The 24,285-nt window shown below is 41.5% G+C and overlaps 1 protein-coding gene across 1 annotated transcript; it reads right to left on the bottom strand.

Annotated features, from left to right (window-relative positions):
• Window positions 1-6,598: 6,598 nt before the first annotated feature.
• CD28 (CD28 molecule) lies at window positions 6,599-18,156 on the bottom strand. Its single transcript, XM_014954243.1, has 4 exons — window positions 18,018-18,156; window positions 11,387-11,740; window positions 11,010-11,128; window positions 6,599-8,097 (listed from the first exon to the last, which is right to left on the bottom strand). The coding sequence occupies exons 1-4, from the start codon at window positions 18,070-18,072 to the stop codon at window positions 7,957-7,959; spliced, it is 669 nt and encodes a 222-aa protein (XP_014809729.1). The 5' UTR covers window positions 18,073-18,156; the 3' UTR covers window positions 6,599-7,956.
• Between the last annotated feature and the right edge of the window lie 6,129 nt (window positions 18,157-24,285).

Here is a 24,285-nt window from a genome sequence, read left to right as displayed (position 1 = left end):
AATCTGTAGATATTTTAGACTAAATGACCATACTGTGCTTGGTGTGTCATTCAAGGTATATGCTCACTGTTTTGTTTTTTTTTTTTAATTTTATTTTTACATATGTACATAATGATGGGGAGAAAAGACAGAAACTTGCATCTATGTTTGTACAGGTTTTTGCTTTACTTTACTATATGTAAAGTATCCCTCAGTAGTTCCAATGTAGGAGATGCCTTTGCTTTAAATCTTTCCAAAAATAGTGATTTATATTCAATGTATGCAGCAAGCAGTGCTTAACTGTGTGCAGAGATTCACTCTGTGTCACAGACACAAACACAGAAGCACAGAAGAACCGCATCTTCTACATCTTCTACACAGACACTAATACGTGTGCCATGGGTGGTGACCCAGGGCTTCCAGTTTCTGCTAGCATCCCTCAATAGCAGTACCAACAAAGTGTTCTTCTGCAAAGTGATTGCACAGCAGATAGATAGCTTTTCCTGTTGCAAATCCCCGTGGTGCAGCAGCTGGGAAGAGAGGGGAGGGAAAATCAAAATCCATGCCCTGAGAGCCAGGCTATCTTAGTGATTTACAAATGACCTCGGTGATCTGCAATCATTCTGAGCACCTGATATTGCTCAAGTCCCCCCGTCTCCCTCTCTCTTGCACTCTCTCTCAGCATAATAAAGCTAAGGAAGTCCAGGAGACTAAATACAGTGCTGCAGATTAGTGACGGGAAGGAAACTGGATATGCCTGAATTAAACAAGACCATTTGCCTTCTCTGATCTGCAGATGTTTTTCTCTCAGAAATGCAACTTCTTTTTTTGCAGGTGACACCCACACATCTCCTTCACTTACTGGCGATGATAATAAAGGAGATAAACGACTGGAGCTCATGCAGTTAGACTTAATCTTTGTATGTCATCATCACCAAGCAAAGCCACAGCAATAGGAAAACAGGTCTGTTTTCCGCTGCTCGTTTCTAACTGACATTTCTTCACGAAGTTGCTCATGTAGCCTATGGACTCTTTGAACTTCATTTTGCGCCTGCTATCTTTCACAGTGTGTGGGTATTGCCACACAGTGCTGAGCTGCAGTACATATATCCTCCGCCTATAGCCCAGGCTTCATTTTGCCTCTCCACCTCAGTGGTTTGAAATCAGATTGCAGAACTGCAGAATGACAACAGAAGCTCCTTAACAAATACTAAAAGAAGAGTAACAAGAAAGGAATACTCTGATTTTAAAACCTTATACTGCGGGTTAAATGTAGCATTTGTAAGTAAGTAATCATTTAGTTCAGAAAGGAGAAAAGGCAGAAATAAGGGTATTTTTTAAATCTTTTTTGGTTAGGTGTATATGCATGGTTATTTTGACTTAAATCTCAGGAAATAACCACAGAACTTTCATCCTTCCAAGGGCTGCTTTTATTGGAGGAAATTCACTAGAACTGCAGCCCAAACTACTGCATTTCTCTAGCTGCTGGAGGTGAGCCTGAAGTAGATTAACTACACTTTTCCTGCAGTCAGCTATTCATCCGTCCTGCCTTTCCAGCCTGCTCTGCTTTGCTTGGCCATTGCCCTTTGAATATAATTTGCTGCTGGCATCTCAAGAGTTTCCTGGGACTCAACAGTGCACCCAAGTCCACACACAAGGCTGAGCCTGGCTTTCACTGTCAGTGCAGCTAGTTTTTCATTGATACATAGCAGCTTATGCAGTAAAAAGTACTTCTTCAGGCAAGAAGGACTAGGGTGTTTTTAATACTATTATTTCTAGCATATGGACAGGGAGAGGCAGAAGTCTGCTTTGTGTAGTGCATCTTGCAGCTGGTTTGTTCATTTCCATTCCCTGAGGGACTATTCCAGAATTTCACTGAAGTGGTTTCAGAGCGGTTTCTCCCTTAACCCCTTTTGCTTCTCCCATCCTTAGTGTTGCATTGCTCCGTCACAAGGCTGGACCTGAAAGTAGTCAACTTTGTGCAGGGACAGGGGTTATTTCCTTGCTGTCCAATTCTGTATCCTCATAGCTTCATACTTTTTTGTTGTTGATAAGATAAAATATTGGCTTTGCTTCAACATTCTACTAGTGAGAGAAAGAGCCACATGGGTTAATGCTCCCAAAGGCAATATTCCGCCCTGGACTTCAGCCTCTGTCCCTGTGCATCAGGAGCCAATGACCTATGCAAACAAAGAAACAACTTCCTTTCTCCAGCCAGTTTTGATTCGGATAGGGAAGGCTGAGAAGCCAAGGAAGAAATCCAAGCAGCCTACTTCATAATTTTCATGAGAAAAAAAATATAAATCAGCTCTCATCTTGACCATTGGTGTTTGAAGATTAAAGTAGCTCAAGGGCTATCACAGGCAACAAGCATAGCAGGAAAATTAGTTCATTCTGACTCACAACAGAGTGATCTAATTTAACGGGGCACTGACAAGGCTATCAGGTATTAACTTAGCTCTGATCTAAGTTAGCCTGATTGATGGTTGTGTCCTGCTACAGCCCTCCATATGAAGCGTTTGAGATGTTACTTGGATTCTGTACCTGTAGTGTCACCAACTGAGTGCCTACTCTGACAATACCTGGGGCCTCTTACTGTAGCCCTGTGTTTAGCCTGAGGGAGAGGACCAGCATCTCTTAGCGGTGTATGCTCAGATTAGAAGGCAAAGTCCCTGTAGGCAGGGAAAAAAATGCAGTTGTAATTAATGAGCCACTCCAGTCACACAAGGGGGCAGAAGAGAGGCTGGATTGGAAAGCTTCCTTCTGGCATTTCCTGCCTTTGATTTCTTAATTTTGCAACCTGATCTCTTTCTTTTAAGGTACTTGAGTATGTAATTTCTTAAGCTTCTTTATTTTAGAGCACAAGAATTTTATACAAAGGCCATTTGATCCTCCTACCAGATTTAAACCACTGTGTTAATTTCCACAGAACTGTACTGTTACAAATTACTTGTTTGTGTCTTTGTTTTTACTGGTTAGGGAGTAATCTTTTCTGACTGAAAAATTAGAGTTGTTCCAGCCCGTGAGAACACTTCAACCTCATCTAAAATCTTTCCCTTGAAGGAATAAAAGGCCAGTGAGGAAAATGAATGATGTGGCTATATATAATAATATATAATATATATATAATATATAATAATGATATAATGGCTAGGAAAACTATGGCATTTCAAAGTTCCTCATGATTTTAATGGTGAGATGAATGAGACAGAGCCAGCTCCCCAAAACTGAAGTGCTCCTTGTAAGTTTATGGGTCCTGAAAATAAAATCACACTTCATTTAGATTAACAACAAAAGGAGAAAAAGTAAGAACCAGTGCCCTGATACTGGAGATCTAGTAAAAAAAAAAAAAAGAAACAAAAAAAGAAACAAAGAACCACTGAGAATTTTGTCCGTTTGCAAATGGGGTTGTATGAAATTGGCAGCATCCTAATACTTTGTCAGCCAAATTGGCCACATCAGACTATCTGCATGCCCTTGAGGCTGGAATAGTAACATACTGTAATGTGATGCTCTAACAAAAGCACCTAATTGTGAAGAACAATCCATTTGCATCAAGATAAGCAGCTAGTAATGTTTCCCTCTCACAGCCACTTACAGACACTGACTTTGGCTACAAATGACTGCCTAGCGCGCTTTTCAGCCTTTCACACTCTTTATTGGACCTTAACAAAGCTGATATTGTCTCATTACCCTAACCTGCTTTCTGGTTAGTGTGAGTGACTAACAAAATTATGTCTTGGTCTGTGATTCATCTCGAATAAAGTATTTTCCAGTCACACAGCAAAAGCGTTGCTGAAAGCGGAAAGATTTGATCTTTAGCACCGAAGCCTTTGCTTGTGTGCTCCTAAAACTCAAGCTTCTTGTACCATGTTATTTATTAGTATCAAACACACCATCAGTAGCCAAAGTTGCTTCTGCTGTCAGGGCATGTCTACAGGCATAATGAACTTGGTAAAACCTGCAATGCACAGGAAATTAAACGTTCAGAAATTACATGCACTGTGGGAAGCACGTGGTGTGTGGGATTCCCACGTGGTTGTTTGGCACAACTGAAAATGTGAAGATGATAGGAAAAATCAAGGGGACAAAAGGCCCCAAATCCTTCGAACAGAAAACAAGTACGTATTCAATCACCACATGGCTCTAACTTCCTATGGCAACTCCTTACCTTACAAGACAGTCTTTGTGAAGCGAATAACTAGTCAGGGGAACATGTGGAAGGCTGCACAGTGGTGTTAGGGATCAGCAAATTGGTTGGGTTTCTGAACTGCCAAATCCAGCATAGAAATGAAAGTAAGAGAAGATATGCAAAGAAGGAAGATGTGATACTGTTTAACAGACATGCAGGCTTCATTATTTATAGCTGCAGAAGAAAGAAGAGACATTTTGAAAAATGTGATATAGGAGGAGGATATTTGAATTTGGGAGATTCAGAGTTGAAGGAGCATCCGAGATTTTTTGCTTTAGTAAACCTGACTACCCCAATGGTGAAGGTTCAAGGTACTGTAAAGATAGTACGTGCTATCTCCTCAGCATTCATCTCCTAGAGGCTTGGTTCTTGGAAGCATAGAAAAGCCAGGCTGTTGTTTTGTGCTGTGCTGGAGACGTGCAGAACAGGAATCAGCATGCAGGGGACTGGAGCTGAACAACCCTTGGTTGACCCCTTGCAACATATGTTGATTGCAGTTCAGATATGATGGCTGCAGGTCAGAGGTTTGTTTGACACTGAGATCCAGAAGTGTGGGAAAGGAGGATGAAAAATTAAATCACTGTTAGGCAGGATTATATTTGCATTTGAATTAAGACCTGTGTGCAAGGCAGAAAACCCTATTGATGACTCTCTGCCTTTCATGAGGGCCAGTTTCCACATTCGGAGCAGCAACAGAGGGAGGTTTCTCTTTACATCATGCTGTAAACAGCATATAGACCCCAAAGGCAGGGCCAGGGAGGGCCAGGGCTGTCCCAGTATGTTATGCATTGCCTAAAACCAGATGGAATAAATTAGGACTGCTCTGTTTGTCATATATGCTGATCCACATATGCAGAGCCAGACTCCTGGCTTAACTGGCTTGCTTTTCCGCAAACACTTTTTAGTCCCTTACAGTGGTGGATAAAACATATTTACTGGTATCTTATCTCCAATAGTCTGTAATTTTTGTCCCTACAGTGCTTTAATATAACAGTGATGTCCATTTTAACACAGGCTGGAGCCTCTCCTCTCCTGGTTCTTATTCTTTTTCATTATATATTTAGGATGTTTCCCTCTATCTCCCTTTCCTTTTGGTCAGTCAAATGAATTAATACTTGTTCCAGATGTTCCAGGATTACTTTCCAGTATCATGTCCTGGGAGCTATCAGTACGTTTTAAATATGGAAATTACAAAAGTGTTGGGGGAAGGAAAGCAAATTATACCAACATTTGCTTTAGAAAGTAATACTTTCCTCTGGCTAGCCTCAGGCCCAATGCATTTATTCAGGATTTAATTTGCTGTATCCATTTAATAATTTTAAAAGGAGGTTGCAAAATACATAATAAAACTCTAACAAATATAGATATAATGAAATAGATACATATATATATAAAGGTATATATATACAGTTTAAACAAAAAACGTTTACCCTGTTTTATGCTTTTGACACGCATTTGTCATCTCACCTTACCTTTGCACTAGAAGATGTGATTTTTCACAGTGCATTGTAATCAGAGCACTTGTTGATGTTGGGTTATACAATGGCAATGCTGGTAGGTGGCACGGAGCATGGCAAGACAGCGCTGTACCCTGTCGGAGGGCTGTGCCCAGCCTGCTGCTCTCTGCCAGGATCATCCACTTCTCCCTTCCACGTGAGGAGGGAGGCATTAGCATGCCCCTAGTCAGAGCCAGCAAGGAGGGCCAAGCTGGGACTACGCAGGGACTGCCATGGGTCCGGCCTTGCCCCCTCCCTTCCACCCCCTGCACATCCTCCTTGCTGCCTTGGCTGTGGTACAAAGGCACAGTGAGGGACTTTTTAGGAAGAGAGAATAAAGAATGTATGCAGAAAAATATCAGCCTTGAGGAGTTTGTACATGTGGTGAGGGGAAAGGAGAATAAATAAATAAAAATACTTTGTTTTGAAGTTCTTCAACCCAATCATAGGCTTTTGAGTTTGCTGAACTGACCCAGAGCAAAGCTCCCAGGGCCTGCTGGCTCCAAGACCGCAGTCCCGTGCCAAATGCACAGCACTGCATCATGGCAGCAGGCACTCAAGCTTCACTTGCCATTAGCACTGTGGGCCCTGTGCCCTACCATGGCAGAGCTGCATCTAGCTGTGGGGACAGAAGGCACCTCACTGCTGCTCAGAGGTGGCACAGCATGCCATGGTTCATGGCGATACGACTTAGAATGAATGGTTTGGGGCACGGTCAGCAAACTCAAATAAAACTTCCAATTAGGAAGAGCCAAAGTTTTTTTCTTGAGTTCAGATGTCAAAGCAGGTTGTTGACACACTTCCACATCTCTTTTTTTGTCATGTCTCCTCATGGAGAGAAAGAATCTTCTTACCCAATTTGGAGGAAAGTAGACACTGTACAATCCAAATTTTATTTCAAGGTGGGAATATGGATTTATTTGTCATTTAGTTATTTATTCAGTAGTCCCTATGAAATAAACATCATCTCCTTAGTATGAAAAGAGATTTTATGCCAAGACAACCCCAATTACAGTTTAGGATGTCTTGTTAATGTAAACATGCTTAATTGAAAGAATGAAGCAGGTTTTGCTGAAGACTTTGTCCTTCTCCAGCATGGAGCATTCCTGAAGAACATCTTTAGATAGAATGGTAACCTCCAGTCAACACAAAGTTCCTTGAAGTGCCCAGAGAAGTCCCTGCAGGCAGCTGGACACTTGCAGGTCCAATTCACAATGGTGTGAATGAAGGATACTCTCTCATCCAAAAATTGGGTACTTATGGAAAAAAAATTCATGTGATCTTTAGTTGCTCATAACTGGACCCAGATTTTCAAAAGAGCTCTGCTACAACCTAGGTGCAAGAAGATGTGCATGAATTTTCAGGCCTTAGCAGAATGCCTTTTGGATAGAAACAAAAATTCAAAAATTAAAGTAAAGCTTTCCTCAAAATCTGACCTCTGTGTCTTCTAATGCTTCCCAGATGACTTGTGTTCCCTCACTGTAAGAGGCAAACAAAGCAGAAATGGGGTTCTTCATGACAGCAACAGAATTTACTTCCTCTCCTGCTTGTCTTGATTTTGTCTTCAAGTTGATTACTTTCTCACTCTGTGGAGTTGCTTGGTCATGACTTCACATGGCCTTACAAACATCTATGAAGTGTCCAACATAAGGACTCACATGGTGAAGGTTTTGAAAAACAGTTTTCTATCAGCTTGATTTTTCCTGGCCGCCCATTGGTGCCATAGCCTAATACCTTGGATGCCTTCTGGCTGACTTTTCCCTCTTTCTTTCAAGCATGTGTTTTGAACTTCAAACTGTGCCCTGCTCTTGTAGGGAAGAAAACATTATTTTTATTTTTTTTCCATTTTGCCACATTTAACAGCAACAAGGGTTTCTGAGGATTAAACATACAGGAAAGGAAACATGGGGTTAAACCAAAGGCAGCAGTTATTGGGAAAGGTCAGAAATTCTGGTTCTCCCAACAGCTGAGCAAAACCACAAATGTTAAAAGATCAGCTCTGAGGCCTGATGCCATTTTTCTATCTTACCCACTGACAGCCCCCAACACAAGTTGTATCTCATTTTTGGCCATCATGGAGAACAAACCTTTTTTACCACCCCACCCCCCCTTTTTACGTTTGTTTGTTTGTTTGTTTTTCGTTTAGTATATTATATCAAAGTTTAGCCAATACTTGCTATGGTGTAGGTTTCCATGATCAGTAAAGATGAGAAAATGAGCAGCTGTCCTTTCATGCCCAAGAGCAAGTGACTTAGCATATGAGGCTACTGGTGGGGCAGCTGGTGGGTATCATGGCTGCCAGGACCTATATGCAGTGTAGTCTCGTGTTGGCGCATAGGATGGGTAACCCTTGTTCTTCTGGTGTGGTGGGTGCCGGGGAGTCATGTTCATGTAGTCACTCTGATGGTACATATTCTTTTTGGATTTTTGCTGTGGGAGAAGGGGGAAGAGGAGTGTGAAAACATTTCTGCAATTAGTCTGTCTCACCTGGGGTGATCATTCAAAAAGGGAGAAGAAGAAAGGGGACAGGGATCCTTTGAGCAGAGGGCTTTTGACTGTTAATAAGGGATTTGATTAATTTTCGTTCTTTGAATTAACAAATTGTCTCACCTAACTCTCATATTAACTGCTGACAATTCTGGCCCTAGGTCCTGGTTCAGGGAAGCAGTCATATTGATAAGGCAGCCTCAGGTTTAAATAGATTTACAGAAGAATTAGAACACATGTTCTCATAAAATAATCTGTGGAATTTGCCCAGCCTGAATGTAAGTCTCCATCTTATCTGCTGAGAGATTTACAGTGTTAGTTCTCCAGGTAAAGGAATGCTGCAAACTAAGGATACAAACTGATGCCTCTCACCATCAATTCTCAGCTATGGAATGACTCAGCAGAAGCAATACAGTCTGAGAAGTGAAGGCTGTCCTCATTTATTTGGAGGAAAAAAGAAATTAGTTTAATTCAAACAGAATAAGAGCAGGAAAAATCAGCCCAGGCTACCTATATCATGATTTGCCTACTATTTATAGCAGTAACACACAATGTATATATTGTTCTGAGCTTTCCTCTAAGGGACGAAAGAATCAGAGCTGATATTAATCTTTTATCTGTCTCACTATCTGGGCTTGAAAAATCTCATTTCCACTGTTGAATTCCTGCCACACAATGCCCCTGTGAGACAAGGGAGGCATCGTCTCTTTCAGAAATAAGAGCAGCAGAAGACAGGTGAAATAATTTGCCAATAATCACAGAGGAAGTTTGTGGCTACAGCAGCATTTGAACCTCTGACTGCTGCAGGCTGTTTACAAGGTTGGTGTTTTTGTGTAGCTTAAGGTTTTATTGATCAGGGGTTAGGTAAAGTGATTCCATGCTTTTTCCTTAGTACTGATCATACCTTCTTTTGCAGTTTCCTTTTTACTCCTTAAGTTTCCTTCCTATGTACATAAATATTTGCATATGCTGCAATATACTTGTAATGCTGTGGAATTGGAGGAGTTTTGCATTAGAAAATCTGATGGCTGAATTATGCTGTACATGTGGAGTGGGGCAGTTACTATGAAACGTTTTAAGCTTTTTTTATACTAATCTTATATATATGCAAGGTGTTAAATGTAAGTTGCATACTGCTTAAGCCATGCAATGCAGTCAATGCGTGTAAATCATTAGGTACAAAAACTTTATCTGTATATGTAAATATAGGATTTTTAATTCACCTAAGAGGTAATTTTGCATGGGGAAAAAGACATTTTACTAGTATGGGTGTTTGCTGGACTGATACAGATCAAAGGCTGCTACTTTTGGAGAGGAAAGCAGTTTTCCTCCAGGGAAAGCAGAACTGCATGAAAATAGACATATTTTTAGCTGCTTTCAGGAACTCAAGTGAAACAGGCTTGCCATGGCTGTCAGGTATTATATTTCAGGACCTTTTTTTTTACAATTCACAATGTCTTCTAGGCAGCTGTATTTACATCCAGCAACACCCTAAGTACATCCACACTCTGCGTACATATTATCAGGAGAATACCACCAGCAGCGATAACAGCAGGTAAAAACTGATGCAGCAAACAGCACACATCACAATGCAGCATTGTCACTCTTGCTAGGGGCAGACATGTTAGTAGCAAAGTGTGTAGCCATTACGTACCAAACGCATATAGCAGAGAGAAAATGGTTCAGATGAGGCAAATGATGGATTTGAAGCTACAGTATCTCATCAGGGCACAGCACTGTAACACCAGCAGCTGTTTGCTGTGATCCCCTGAGCTCTCATAGGAGCCAGCCTCTACAATAAGGCACAAAGAAGGACCACTTAACCTGCCTGTGTATTTTCCTATTGTGATGCCCCATTTGATTGTTTTCCATTAGAAATAGCCATATGTTGAGCAAGTGTATTTTTGCAAAACGTTTAACAGATCTCAAGCTTCAGCTAGCAGTGAGAGTGGCTTTCTGTATACATGTGACATTTACCCTGTCAGGGACTCTGGGCCCTTTATACAGGCTGCCTTGTAATGTGTTGAAAATTGCTATTTAATGACAAAGATAGAGGGGAAAGGCAGAGTGCAAGAAACAGAGCTCTCTATGGTTATTGTTGAAGTCTTTCCCACGTGGAGTAAGTAGTGTAAATCAGCTCTGGGAGATCATGATCCTAAGACTTGTCAAGTAAGATGTCCTTCTGCTGCCTCTGCATCATGGCTCACTGTCTCTTTACCCCAGCAGGCAGAACAGGATATGACCTGGGCCAGCCAACTCTCCAGAGAGATTAGAAAGCAAAAATAATGAGCCATAAAACTGTCTCAGCTTTCTTAGGGTTAATGTACAGAGGCAGACGAGAGACTACTGAGATCCCAGTGCTCCTTTTCCCTTGCAGTCAAGCTGCCAGAAATAGTGGGTACTCGAGGGAACTGCTGGATAGGCACAAGACATAAGTGCAGATGGTCTTGGGCCGACTGAGGGTTCCCTAAAGATTGTTTTACTGTAGGGTGAGCTCCTTCTGTCAGTATAGTCTCAAAGGATTTTTCCAGGAATGATTGTGCTAGATTTCCCTGACAGGGACAACTGGCAGAGCTAGAGACAGTGTCCCGGTATTGCTGGTGTGCAGGGCGCTGCCAACACTATGGCATTACTATTAGCTTTAGGACTCTACTGCAGAGGCCTGACTGCCCACCTGGAGAACATCTGGTGTTGTAACTCCTTTGGGGCATAGCATGGGTGTGCTGGGGTGAAGAAGCACGGTGATCCTGAAATGAGGGGTGTCAGCGAGTTTGTAGTAGACATGGCAAGTATAGCCTGAGAAATGAACTAAAGACAAAGATCATACAGAGCAAAGGGAAACAGTAGTTTCTTACCCAGTAGTTTATAAACACTGCAGTTATTAGCATGCTGTAGAAAGCAAGAACTCCAGTCACTGCCACCATAATCCACAAAGGAATTGCAGACTGAGGCTCTTGTGTTTGGATGAGTGTCTCTTTAAAGAAAAGAACAAAGAAAACTTTAGGTACATGAAAGCAAAAACCTCAATTTCTGCTTATTTACCTCTTGTTCCAATGTGCCATTTGTGCTAATCATCATTTTAAGATGTCTTCTTCAGGACATCAGGAGCAGGAATGTGGTTTTACCAGGCAACCCAACCTTTTTTCTTTTTTAAGGCAACACACTGCCTCAAGTAATCATGTAGAGAGTGTGTATAAGGAGGATACTGGCCTACAGAGATTTCCCAGCTTACCTTTCACGTGAATAACGGTCCCGTTGCTTTTCTCATTGTAGACATATGGGGGTGGATACATGGCCTCAATTTTGCAGAAGTAGATGTCAGTTTGGCTGGCACTCATATTCCAAAGACTGAAGATTACTTTGTCTTTATTATGACTCCCCGTACAGTTGAATTCTTTATTTGAATTACTGCTAGTGTTGGTTGTATTCCATGAAATAAAGCAAACTTCAACTGCACTGTCTGTTCCTTTGTGCAGGGAAGCTCGAAATTCCTTCCCTGTTCCATTGTATGTGTAGTTGCAGACTAGAGTTGCAGTTTTGTTAGCTACAATGAGCAAAGGACGCTGAGCCACTAAAATCTTGTTTTCTGGAAGGGAGAGGAGGGGAGAAAGTGAGAAAAATACTTGTTTATAAAATACAGTATGAGACTTCAGAACCACGCATCCTCCTGTGCAACTCTTCTCCGTATCTCCTCTCCCCTGCTGATGCTCCCTTCTAGGGAGTATGTAACCACCAAGCTGCAGGAGCGATTTCTCACAGGAGCTCTTGTTGCAGCAATTCTCCTCTATATAAATAATTATATAGTCACTAGGGGAGACTGAGGTTTAGAGTGTTTTTCTTCAGTCAGAACACTACTACAGAAAGTGGCCCATGTGATTAAGATTTAACATCGGGGCTCAGAAGGCTACTTGGCATGTATGTATATGTAAAGTTACCTTAGTCTATCCTTTCCTTAGCAAGCAGATTCCACAGGGGGCATTATGGAGAGAAAATACTGTGAATTAAATGCTTAGTTTAGCAGTCAGATAAGAGAATATTTTTAATCCAAGGACAAGACTTGAAGAGTTTGCAGGTCAAATTTGCTGAACCATTTCAAGGGTTTGGACCTTGAATGATGAGCACTAAAAGCATGATCTGCTATCATTTTAATGTAAAATAAGTCATTTCTAGCTAGCAGCTGTAGGAGATTCTTAATCTCTCAAAGGACTCAGGAGCTGACTAATTTGACACTGCATTGGCACTTAGCACTTGAATGGCTTGCAAAAAAGCACATCACGCAAAGGTATAATTCAATTTGGATTGACCGGACTGATACATAAACAGGAAATGTTTTCTGACATGTAGACCTCCGTGCTACTATCTGCCAAACAATGAAACACTGCAAGGGCTATGCAGAAAGACAATTTCTTCCAAGAAAATTCATCCCGTACAAATCAGGCCCTCCTTTTCAAGTGGTAATTTGTAAGTAAGAGGAAGGGAGTTTTGGCTTTTAAGCTAGGAACTTGCCAGAACTAAGGACACCCTTTTGTGTGTGTATATGACTGCGTTAAGTCTTCATGCAAGCTCAACTCACATAGCTCTTAGCAGCCTATATAGATCCCCAAGAATTGCTGTGGTTGTAAGAATGACAATTGTATCTCTTGTCCTCAAAACCTGCTGCAAAACCTATATTCTTTCTACCTAATCCACGTGACAAGACTTAAAACAGTCTAGTAAGGGAGACGGAGTGGGGAGACCAGATCCAGAATGCCCAGGAAACAAGTATTTCACCTTGTTTAACAATATTTAGTACCAAATGGCTACATTTAGTATGTTCATACCTGCACAAGAAGATGGAGTACCCCAGCCTCTTTAGGGTATTCCTTTTGGATGAACATGCTAACAGAGGGTAAAACAAAAAGAGATGCATGAGGTGGCCAGGACTAGTTGTAGGGTGTAGGCAGTAAAAACAACCTACAGCTAGCAGGTCTCCATTTACCAGCCCAACCCATGAAACCGCTGAAGTTGTTCATTTTCTCACTGAAAGTCTTGTTTACCAGTCCCTTCTTCTCATAAGAGCAGGAAGATGTGAGACAGGGAATACTCTACTATCTTGTCTTTAGCAAAGAAAGAGTGTAGTCCATCTTCCTTTTGTCTCTTTTTTCAAGATAGCATGGAGGGTGGAGCAAAGCTCATCACATCTCTGAAATCCCATGTTTTTGGGATTTTTGTTTCACCGAACGTGGTGAAACTTTTTGTTTTGTTGAAGGATGAGCATTTATAGGCTTTCCAGCAGAAAGAGATACAGAGTTTGAAATCCTGATACTGAGTGGCAGATTAATAACAGACAAGGCAAATTTCTTGTGGAGGTGCTGCCTGTGGTAAATTTTCATCGAAATGAAGACATTTCAGCAAAACACTTCAGTTTCATCGAGTCAGCGTTTTCCGACAAAAGCGCTTGCATAGGCTTATAAGGCATTCTAGTAAGGGGTGAGGTTTGGATTCCACCCTTTTAGACAAGGTATTTGGTCATATTTTTGTTGGCCAGAAAATTGATATTTGGCCTAAATGGCAATGTGCAACTCTGCATTAGAATTGTTCTACCTGTACCACAGCAGAATTCTACTTATCTCACTTGAGTCTGATTTGCACCATAGCAGTGCCCACCACTGTAACCCTTTTTGTCAAAGGGACTGACTGCACCTTCAGAAGAAGCCTTTTCTGCCTCAGAGTTTACAACCAAAATAGGAACAGACACTTGCAAAAGCATTACACTTCAGAAAAACTCTTGCTTATTTTTCACTGCAAGTACTTACAGAAAACTAATGGATGTTTATTGCTCAGCCTGAACAGATTTTTGCTATGGCGAGAGGAAAGACAAAGGACACTAAAAATCTCATCACTGAGGTACCACCTTCAAATGTTACTTAGACTCGTCTGCAGACCCCTATGACTTACCCCCCATGTTCCTCTGTTGTCAGATAATCTGAATTCCTGGTGTTTAGTACATAGCTTCAAGTACATAGCTTGAACTCCACTATTTAACTGCAGCTTTGGACTATCTATGTCCCTGCCATGATGTTGTGCTAATTGGCAACCAGTCTCTTTTGATATACTCGCCTAAAAGGATAAGTTCCTTTGACATTTCCACTTCTTGGATTTACAGTCCAGTCTGTGTGCCTTGGCATGCGGGCCGGGCATTGATAACCCAGCCCCATGCTGCAGATGTTGGGATGCAGGGTGGCCGAGCAGTGAGAAGAGGTTTATGTGTGGATCAGTAAATGAAGGCTGCTCCTACATGATTTAAGCTAAGCACCCAAGTCCGTTTTCACAAAACGGGTCTAATAGTTCAAATCTAAATTGATTGAGCAAGATCTTTTGGTTTTCATTTATAGGAATTAATTAGCACCACATGAATTGATTGGGCTGCAATGCCCGCAGGGGCAAGGCAGGCTTACCCTAAAGGCATGTTAGACAGGCCCTGCTGTCATCCGCCTCCTCCGGGCTTGGATTTTCTTTGAATTGAAGAAAGTCAATCAAAAACATGTACTAGTTTCACAGGGAAAACAGAGTAAGGCCAAACATCCCTTACTTCAATTGTGATCTGAATAGGATTTGATTATATTCTTAGTAGGATCTTAGTAGTATTATTATATTCTTAGTAGGATCTGGACCATTCTGAGCAAACATTGGGCTGAGGCTGCTTTTGCCTTCACAGAGACAGTTTTTCTCATAAATGTTGCTCTGGGTTTATTAAAATGGTGAAACTCTGAAACATTTAGTCTGTGTTTCCATTAGTGTATGCTTTCCCCTAAATAGGGTTATGATTGCCATTTCCAGAGCTGTCACGCTGCATAGTAATAAATATCTGTATCTTGGCTGTACCCAGACAAGAAAACAGCAGTTATGAAAAATCATTGTCTACAGTTTCAAAACGCTGCGAAGTCTAAAAATGTAAAATCATTTAAGTCAGTGTACACAGGCTGCAAGCTCTCTCAGGATCTTAGGATTTATATGCAATGGTGTGTAAGATCTCTAAACGTTTCTTAAGCTTATATTAATGTTAAGCTTTATGTCATGCTAGATCACGTGAGGGGTTTTTGCATCATGAAAAAAAATTGCCATCCATGACTCTCTAATCGTGGACCCCTGATGCAAGTAAAACTTCATTGAAGTTTTGTTTTCTTTCTTTCTTATTTGCCAAGAAAGTGAAATAGAGACGACAAAGTAACGGAAAATAACTATTTTGAGGGGTTTTTTTTCCAGAACTTTCCATGAATCATCAGCAGCTATTGGAAAAAAATATTCTGCTAAAAATATTTTGTACTCCCCTTTCTTTCTTCTCCATGCCAGTTGACTTCAAGCAGCTATTTGCCAGAGCAAAGAATCTGGGATAAGGTGGGATTTCTGTAAGGAAATGGCCCACTTAAGTTCCTGGAGGGCTAGGGGAAAAGGTGGAGGGAATTTATTTAATCCACAAACCGAAAGACACACAGCTATGTTATAAACAAAGCTCTTCCAGTTTTGCTGCTGGTGGTCTGTTGTTCAATTACCTTTACTCTTCTTTCCCAGGTAAAGGGTCTTTCTCTTTTACTTTGGTTTTAGGCCACCCAGCTGTGTGTATAACATGCAGCTGGAGGGATCTAGCCCTTCTAGCCGTTATAGACTTGCTTTCTGCTAATCTTTCCTACCTCGGTGCGAGTACTGCAGGAAGCACAGTACTACATAAAGCCCAGGTGACACTCTTGCTTAAATCAAACCCAGTGTGAGCACAGGGGGTTTTTGTGTCAGATTGTGATTTTTTTTTTTTTTTTAAATAAGAATTTGTTGATGTCATCTTAATCTTAGCTAACCTTGCCTCATAAATCTTCTGAGTTCTGATAACCTTAGTGGGTTAGAGGTTGATTATAACACCCAGAGACCGTAAGCCAGAAGGTGATGCAGGTAGTAAAAAGATGAGGTAATTTGTGGTATGCTGCAGTGGGAACCCACTTATATTCATTATTTCACAAAGTACATGGGACAGGCAACATGGTCAAGCTGCCTCCCTGAAAGACAAGAGCAAGTTAATTATTTAGCCAACAAAAAGGCAGGGAGAACAAACTCTGTAAATGTTAGTGTTTCTGCAAAAGGGAAATGCACAAGCTGATTTTTTAAGTCCTTTCTACAATTCAAACTCAACCTGCAGCACTCACTGGTACAGTCTAGCAGCAGCAGAATGGGACAAATTCTCTTATATTCCCCAAAACAAAATACCTGAGGCCTATAATACGCTTTGCACCTTGAGGAAGTCCTGCGGGGTTTTGACCTGCCTTAATGTTTTCCACATACTAAGGATCAATCATCTCAATCAGAATGAAGAGAAGACATGGAGAAAAGATATGGGGGAAATATGAGAGCCCTGAGAAGCAAGAGACCTCATGTGCTTCTCTTCAAGGAGTTGAACATTCTTTGTGAAGCTATTGGAGAAACTCAAGTTCTTCATGCAAAACAAATGTTTAAATGTCTATAGAGTCATGGCATAACCCATGCCTTTGCTAATCACACACTGTATTTTATTTTGTTGCAATTCAAAAGAGTTGCTTAAAAGCTGTTCACACCTCATGGAAATGTTTTTAAAACTGTTAACCCACTGCTGATACTTATCCCCTTCTGGAATCAGTGTCCTCTCTGACAACCCAGGGGCCCGCTGTGGAAATAATTGCGATATTGCGAACGCAGAATTACAAACATGGGAAAAGGACAAGGAAGAAAAAGCCTATGATCTAAAGAAATGTAGATCATGGTGTCCTGCAAATTACAATGCTTTCACTGAGGAAAAGAATTATAGAAAAATTAGGCAGAAATAAGGAAAAACAGATTCTCTCATATTAGAAAAAGGAGCTCTTTAAATATGTGCTATATGTGAAAAGTTTTGTACCGGAAACAGATTTTGTTCTTTTCTGTAGATACTTCCCTGTAAAATACAAAACACTGATATTTGGAGAAGACCCAATAACAACAGTTCACAGGCCAGCAGTCTGAAGAATTGTCTCAAGATTATACTAGAAAAACCTGTCATCCCTTGCCTTGCTTTGCATTTTGATGTACTCCTTGGAAAGATGTTAGCTCTGAACATACGAACACTGCATCAGCAAGACAACATCAAGACAAAATATCCTCAGCCACAAAAACTTAAGATTCAGAAAGATTCACTAAGACTCGGGATTTCAGAAACACAAATAGACATTTTTTGTTGTTGAAGATCTTTTCAGAAAGAAGCTAGATATCTACTATCAATAAACTACTAAAAAATGCAAAAATCAGAAACTTGTAAATTCCCATCCTCTCCTCTTTGAGCTCGGTAAGCAATTCTGCTTTTGGTCCTTTTATTTGATAGTTCTGTGAGGATGTGGGTGGGCTCAGCTCTGCAGCCCATCACACCGAGCCAGGCCATGGTGGGACCTGGAGCTTTGCACAGGAGACTTAGGAGGTGGTGGAGAGGCTGCCCCAGCAGAGGCACTGGCACCAGGTCTTCTCAGCCCCTCAGCCCCCCAAAAGAAGGCACTTTTGAGCAAAATTTGTAAAGCATGGGGGCAAAAGGTGAAACAAACCCCCCTCTATCTGTGCATGCAATTTCCAAATGCATCTGAAGAGAAGTCAAATTAAAAGAAAGCTCTTGGGTCTTATCTTGGAGGGATACTTGTGGCAGGAGAAAAATCAACCTCTTAGTTACATCAGGTTGATCCATGTGCAGTCTTAGCAGCATGCTCCATCTCTCCCCTTTCATCCAAACAGAATAATTTGTGCAAAATTAATTCAAAGCTATACCTGACCTTCTCCCTCCTGATGATCAAAGTGAGGAAAAGTAGTGGAAAGGATTGAAATGTGGGGGTTTTTGTTACCTGTTACATCAGCAGTGGGGATGAAGCAGAGCACCACGAGGATCCCCAGGAGCATGGTGCTAATGGTGGGCCCAATGCCTTGTCCCCACCCCCTGCAGGCACTGCCACGTCTCCCAGGGCCCTGTGCCACCAGCCTTCCTTCCCCGTGGGGCCAGGCTGCACCCTCGGTAGCTCACACAAGTTCTCTCCTCCTCCCTCCGCAGCACATGATGCACAGCCAAGTGAAACCACTGTAATGGCAATGCTTGAACAGGAAGTTAAATTGTTTGATGACTTTAGCCTTAGGAAGTTGCCTCTGCAAAGCTCAGTAACGCCTAAGAGGTAGTGAAAGCTCACCTTTCCAAATACGGACTCTCGTCCCCATATCGCAAAATGTGTGCTTGTGTTTAGAGCTCTGCAGGGCTGTTCCTATCAGGGAAAAATGGATTTCCCTAGAGGTGCAGCGCTGTTTCTTTACCAAGAGTAGATACAGATGTACACTGTTCCCATCATCACTTGGAACCAGCAGGTTCCAAGATCCTGGTGGCCAATTGTGACCCCTCAGGAAGTTGTGTGCTCGGGAAGCTCTATTTCTCCTCACTCCTAGGAGCAGAAACCTTTCCCTCTTGGCCTGCCGGCTTGCTTCTGCCTGTCTTCCCAGCCCCTGGGACGCTGACATATTCTGGCAGTAGATTAGTAGAGTAGGAAGAGACTCTGCTCAAGGAATACCACTAACAAAACCCAAGAGGGATCAGTGTGCACTCTCCTCAGTGTGGCCATGGACCCATTTATTCCTTTCCACTCCTTGTTGCTCCTCATGTGTAATTGTGAGGACAGACCAAGACACTGATTGCAAACAGGGACTGGACTGGTGGAATAGAGGAGAGGGAAGAGGGACCACTGAGAAATTATCCACTGTGGCCCTAGAGACCAAGCTGTGATGTATCATTTCTCTCTGTGCTGATGAACAGTGGTACCAGTATTGCTTTTTCCAGAGCCTCTGGTCCTTCAGACATGATTTTAGCTTTGCCTAATGGTTTTTCCTTTGATCTCTGGAGTAAGGAAGGACTGGTTTTTTTTTCCCAAAATAGCTCTTGGCTCATCTGCACTTCTTGGTTTTCTAGGATTTTAAAAGGGCACAAATAATCATTGTGTTCCCAAGGGTATGGCTCCTTTCCTTCTCCAAGTTGCAGCTCTTGCTCTAATTTAAACAGTTCATTTCCGATCATTTAGATACTTGACTTTTTCAGTTCACATGTGTGATCTTTTTCTGTTGCCAAAGTTATGATAAGGGTAAGGGAAGAAGATATTATAGCTTTCAGCAAGCTGTCTTGTACTTAGGGCAAACCACATAAAAGTTTACCTAGGAAAAAACAAAACTGAAAATGTCCCCTGATATGCCCTCACTCTTAATTTCTTGCTATTCTCCCACCTCTCTAAGCATCTCTCCTATACCGTGAGCATTATGCGAGGGTGTTCTGCAGTAACATTATTCAAGCACCATTCACTCCTATACTTACCCCATTTTCCATTCAGATTTCTGTCTGTTGAGTCTGTGTGCTGGCAGACAGGCTCTGCTTGCTGTCACAGTGATGCAAATCCAGACTAATGTTATAGTGTCAGTGGGTCTAGAGCTGTGAGAGCACTGAAAGAGCTAAAAATGCATTTTTGCCATGTTTGGGAAAAAGAAGGTTTGCATTCCATCACAAAATGGTGGAAATTGCAGTCCAAGAGAAGTAAATGAGAGGTTTATAAATGGGTTTTCAGGGTACACAAGAATCTAGACTATGGGCTTGGGCTTTTTACTCATCACAGTATGTAAATAAAGTAACAGCCCAGGCTGTTCATGCCTACTGTTAGAAAACGAAGCACTGACAGGAGCTATAACCTGAGTTTTAGAGAAATGCTGACATGACCTAGTATGGTTTCTCAGAGGATTATCTGGATATCTTTAAAAGAGTCCCAAAAAAATCCAGCTGCCAGTTTGCTTTTATGCTAAAGAATGAGGAAATAATGGCCCACATATCCTGAGCCAAGTGTTCCACTGTTGAAGTCAAGGAAGAGATTCCAAATTTGTTATGATTAAATAAGTGGATAGTTTAAAAGCCAATTTTAAAATAAACAAAGTCTTCCTTCAATCATTGGAAGTTGTATAGTGACATAATTGTTCCCAGCACATACTCCTGTTCTCAGGCAAATAAAAATGTACATGTATATTTGAAAAGTAATTGCAACACTGTACTATCATTCACTTATTCCTGAGCATTCCAGTCTAATGGGAGAACAGTAGGTTACTAAAATTTCCACTTAAGTACTATAGACAATTAACTTTTAAGTCCCTGGACAATCCTGCAACTCCCTGCAAATACTAAATTTAACAGTTGTCTGAGAGAATCTTTCTCTTTCTTTCCCACTGTGAAGGACCATAATACAGACCTTGAGCAAGTAGTCTGGGTAGGCTTTATTCTGCTTGTTCTGCATGCTTGTATGTCGTCAGCTGCTGGAGTAAATGCTATCTTTCCTACAACTGTAAATCTTGAAACACCTTTATTCTTCCATTGCTGCTGCAAGTAATGATTTGCTATGATTAGTGCTATGCATACTTAGGACAGGTGGAAGGAGAATGTGCTTTAACTAGCTGCTGTAGATGTGCAGGAGTGGCGTGACAGAAAGAGCTAAACAAAGAGTCGTGTTATTTCTGACTAGGAAGACAATGGATGATCTATGCTATTCATTCTCTACTGTGTCCAGTAAGCTAACCCTAAGGAGTTAGTTTGCATTTGTCATCTGAAGAACTTCATAAAGTTACATGTTGTTACCTTCACTTTATGGATGGAGAATGGAATCATAGCAAGTGGAAGAGACATGCCCGAGGACATACCTTGAATTAGTGGCAGAGCTAGGAACCTCTACGAGTAGCCCTGTGCTCTCTGACTTCCAAAGACTGATCAGGTTTCTGACAGTCTTTGTTCTATGTTGTTGTTTCCCCTGCACACCCATGAATTTTCACCTTGTTGTGAGTCTTTTCTCACCCTTCTTTTTGTAAATCCAGGTGCCTTCATACCACAAGTACAACCATCACATTTAGAAGGGAAAATCAATATTCTCCCTCAGAGGGAATTTTAAGTTGTTTTTTTGTACTTTAAAATGTTACAACTGAGGTCTGGTACATAGGAAACTTCCAGGGCCAGAGCTTAATATGACATGTCACCATGGAAAGGGAGCTTTCTTTTTTGGAAAGATGTGAAATTTTTGTTTCCAGCCCTCAAGATAGCAGCCCATAAATGTGTCATTAATATAGGACTAAGTGCCACCATCAAACACATATAAATTTGAGAGAGAGTTTGAGGGAAGCCTTCCGTATTTGGGGAAAGAAACATTTCCCTGACACGCTGATTATTTTTAATGCCAATAGCTGGAAGCTGTTCATTAGTGTTTGTAGGGAAAGGGCAGGAGTTCACACATTCCTGGCTCTTTTCAAGTTAAAAATCTCATCCAAGTTTCAAAGTTGTAACCATTTCTTCTGGCTGTACCTATTCCTCGTTTGGACTGTTAGAACAAGTCTCAAAGGAGGTGAATTAATGGGTAGAGAGGGAATGTCTCAAAGCTGCATGATTAACTCCATCTATCACCCGCCTATAATATGACATATGGATGCTGTTTCATTAGTGGTCACATGTTTAGGTAGGAACACCTGAAATAAAGCCCACAGGTGAGTACGTATATGCTAAATGTTCTGTGATAAAAGAGTTTTCAGAATAAAATTAGAGGGAGAATAATTTCTGTTACTGCACTGCCTGCTCCTTGTTTGTCTGGGATAGAAAAGGTAGTGAGACCCCTGCATATTGCCATTGGAGCTGACAAATTCGTTCCAGTTTACTGGAACAATGCCCTGATGCTTAGGACTAGTAGAGCAAAGAGACTCTGAAAAAATAATTCTTAGCTCTTCTCAGCCTCTGTTTTAGAGCTGCTGCCAGGTAGCTGGAGGGAGCTGGGATAGCTCTTCCATTTCTGCAGTGAATGATCTTCTACCCTTCCTATGGAGAGGAGCATGGGAAAAGTTGGAAAATAGTGAGTAAAGACATGAAGGATATGGCAACAAAGCAGTTGTGACCTGTATACGAGGTTCAGAATGCCTCATTCTTTAAGAGGGAGACAATTTCTTTCTCTCTTCTTTACCCTGCTGAAAACAAAAGGTATGAATGAGCAGGAATATTACAAGCAATTTTAATTAAGAGAAAGCATCTTCCAAAGAATTTAAGGCCTAGAAATCTTGAGCAGACAAATTCGTAGACTTCAGCGTTGTGCAAAAAGACAGCTTCCAGAACTGGCTGCCTACAGCTCATCCAGAGAAGTTACATAGATCTCTAAATATCAGTAACAACATTTCTGTCTGCTAGGGCTGTGTTTTTTTATCTGAGGGCAAAGTGGAGTATCACAGACCTCCTGCAAGGTCTGAGGGTGTGTAGAGTGCTGCTGAGGGAGCAAGGCTTTCTGGGGCTGTGCTGAACTGCAGTCTCATAGAGCAGGAGTCCAAGTCTGGGAGGTACATATCCAATATGATCTGCCTGGTCTGCCAGCTGCGCCAGCATTTCCTTTTGGAGAGAAACAATTGACCAAAATTATTGCTGCCAAAAGCAGCACGTGAACAGTATGGGTAATCAGGAAACCAGAGCCCTGGGGGTGAAATAAGAATGAAATCAAACTGGCAGTGTACACACTTGAGTCACTTGGCAAACGTTACCCGTAGTAAGGGAATGCTGTAGCTGGGATTTCCAGGGAATTGTCTGCATTGCCTTTATTTGTAGAGAACAATCTACATAGCCTCTATTTATGGATAAACCTTAGCTAGAGAAAACACTTCCACCTCCACTGGTTTTAGCATAACCAGGACAGCCCAGGCTCAGCTCAGAATATTAAGTTTTAAGGCTGTCGTGGTAAGGTCCATTTTTAAAAGTTTAACTCTTTTACTTCCTCATTGTTTTAATTTTTGTCTCACCCCAGTGTTATGTTTTATGAAGACAGTAGTAGTGCTATCCACATGGTACCTGTACGGTGAAGCACCATCCATTTACAGTTCTTCCCATTTACAGAAACTTGGAAGGAAACATCACTCATGGTTATGAACAATTGAAATCAGAACAGAGCACTCCATACAATGGCATCCCCTTTGAGGAAGTGTTGGAGGGGCTGCCCAGTGAGTAGGCCTCACAGGAAATAATTATTTTGGTAGACACTAACGCACTCTAACTTGTAGGATAAGCATTTCCAAATTACTTGTTTCCCTGAAGACAGTGGCTTCTTTACGCCTAGGCAAACCTAGCTTATGTCCAAATTCAACAACTTTCTGCCTGAGAAGTGCCCTATTCTTAGACTGTGGTGTTGCCAACACCAGCCCACAGAGCTGTTTTCTGCCAAAATACGATGAGAAACAGGCTTTTCATTGTATTTCTGCCACTTCAAAAAAAAGTACTGAGTCATAGCGCACTGGAAATGTTTGTGCTGGGCTGCATAGGAAAACATCATAAATATACTGGGAAGAGTTTTAAATATTTCCACAGGAACTAGGGGCCAAAAATTCCTATTTCTTAACTGTGAAAAGTGCTTAAAACAGTAGGAAGGCCTTTTCAAATCACAGTAGGAAGCATCTGCTTACTCACTCGGATATGCATGTGAATTGTGGCAAGTACTTATTAATTTTATAATGGATTTTTTTCTTAGAAAATAAATCTACTTGTATGCAACACATCAGCATTCCTTTAAACCGTTCCTTTAAATGGGAAATGGAAAATAACCGTTTTGCAGTTTACAAAGATCTTGGTGGGTTCAGAAGATAGGAATCCTTGCTGGTTTAAAGAGGAGGAGAAAAAAATCGTATGGTGGTTTATTAGAAGTCCCATCCACCCAAGAAGCAGAAAAAGATTCCCGTGCTTTATTTCAGAGGTGTCCACTCTGTCTATTGGTGCAAGCCGGAGTCTATTAGGGGGCCACCTGGATGCTGAATGTTCAGGTGTCTCCTTTAACCTATCTTAGGACATGGAGGCAACAAGTATTGGTACCCCAGACATACAAATGGCATGTAATGGCACAGGCTTATCCCTCATCACATGAACCGAGAGGCACATACATGGCCTGTTAATGTGAACAGGCATTTTGCGGTCCTTTGGCTTGCGTATCGCGTGGCCGACCTGCATGATCACTGCTAAAGGGCTCACGGGAGACAGCAGACTGCAGATTGAGTGTGTTGTTCTTACAGGCTAAACCTGGCCCCTACACGAGAGATTATCCC

Source organism: Calidris pugnax, unplaced genomic scaffold, assembly GCF_001431845.1.
Source record: "Calidris pugnax isolate Ruff unplaced genomic scaffold, ASM143184v1 scaffold103, whole genome shotgun sequence".
NCBI lineage: Eukaryota > Metazoa > Chordata > Aves > Charadriiformes > Scolopacidae > Calidris > Calidris pugnax.
The sequence above is the reverse complement of the archived record's forward strand: the minus strand, read 5'-3'. Positions and strand labels throughout refer to the sequence as shown.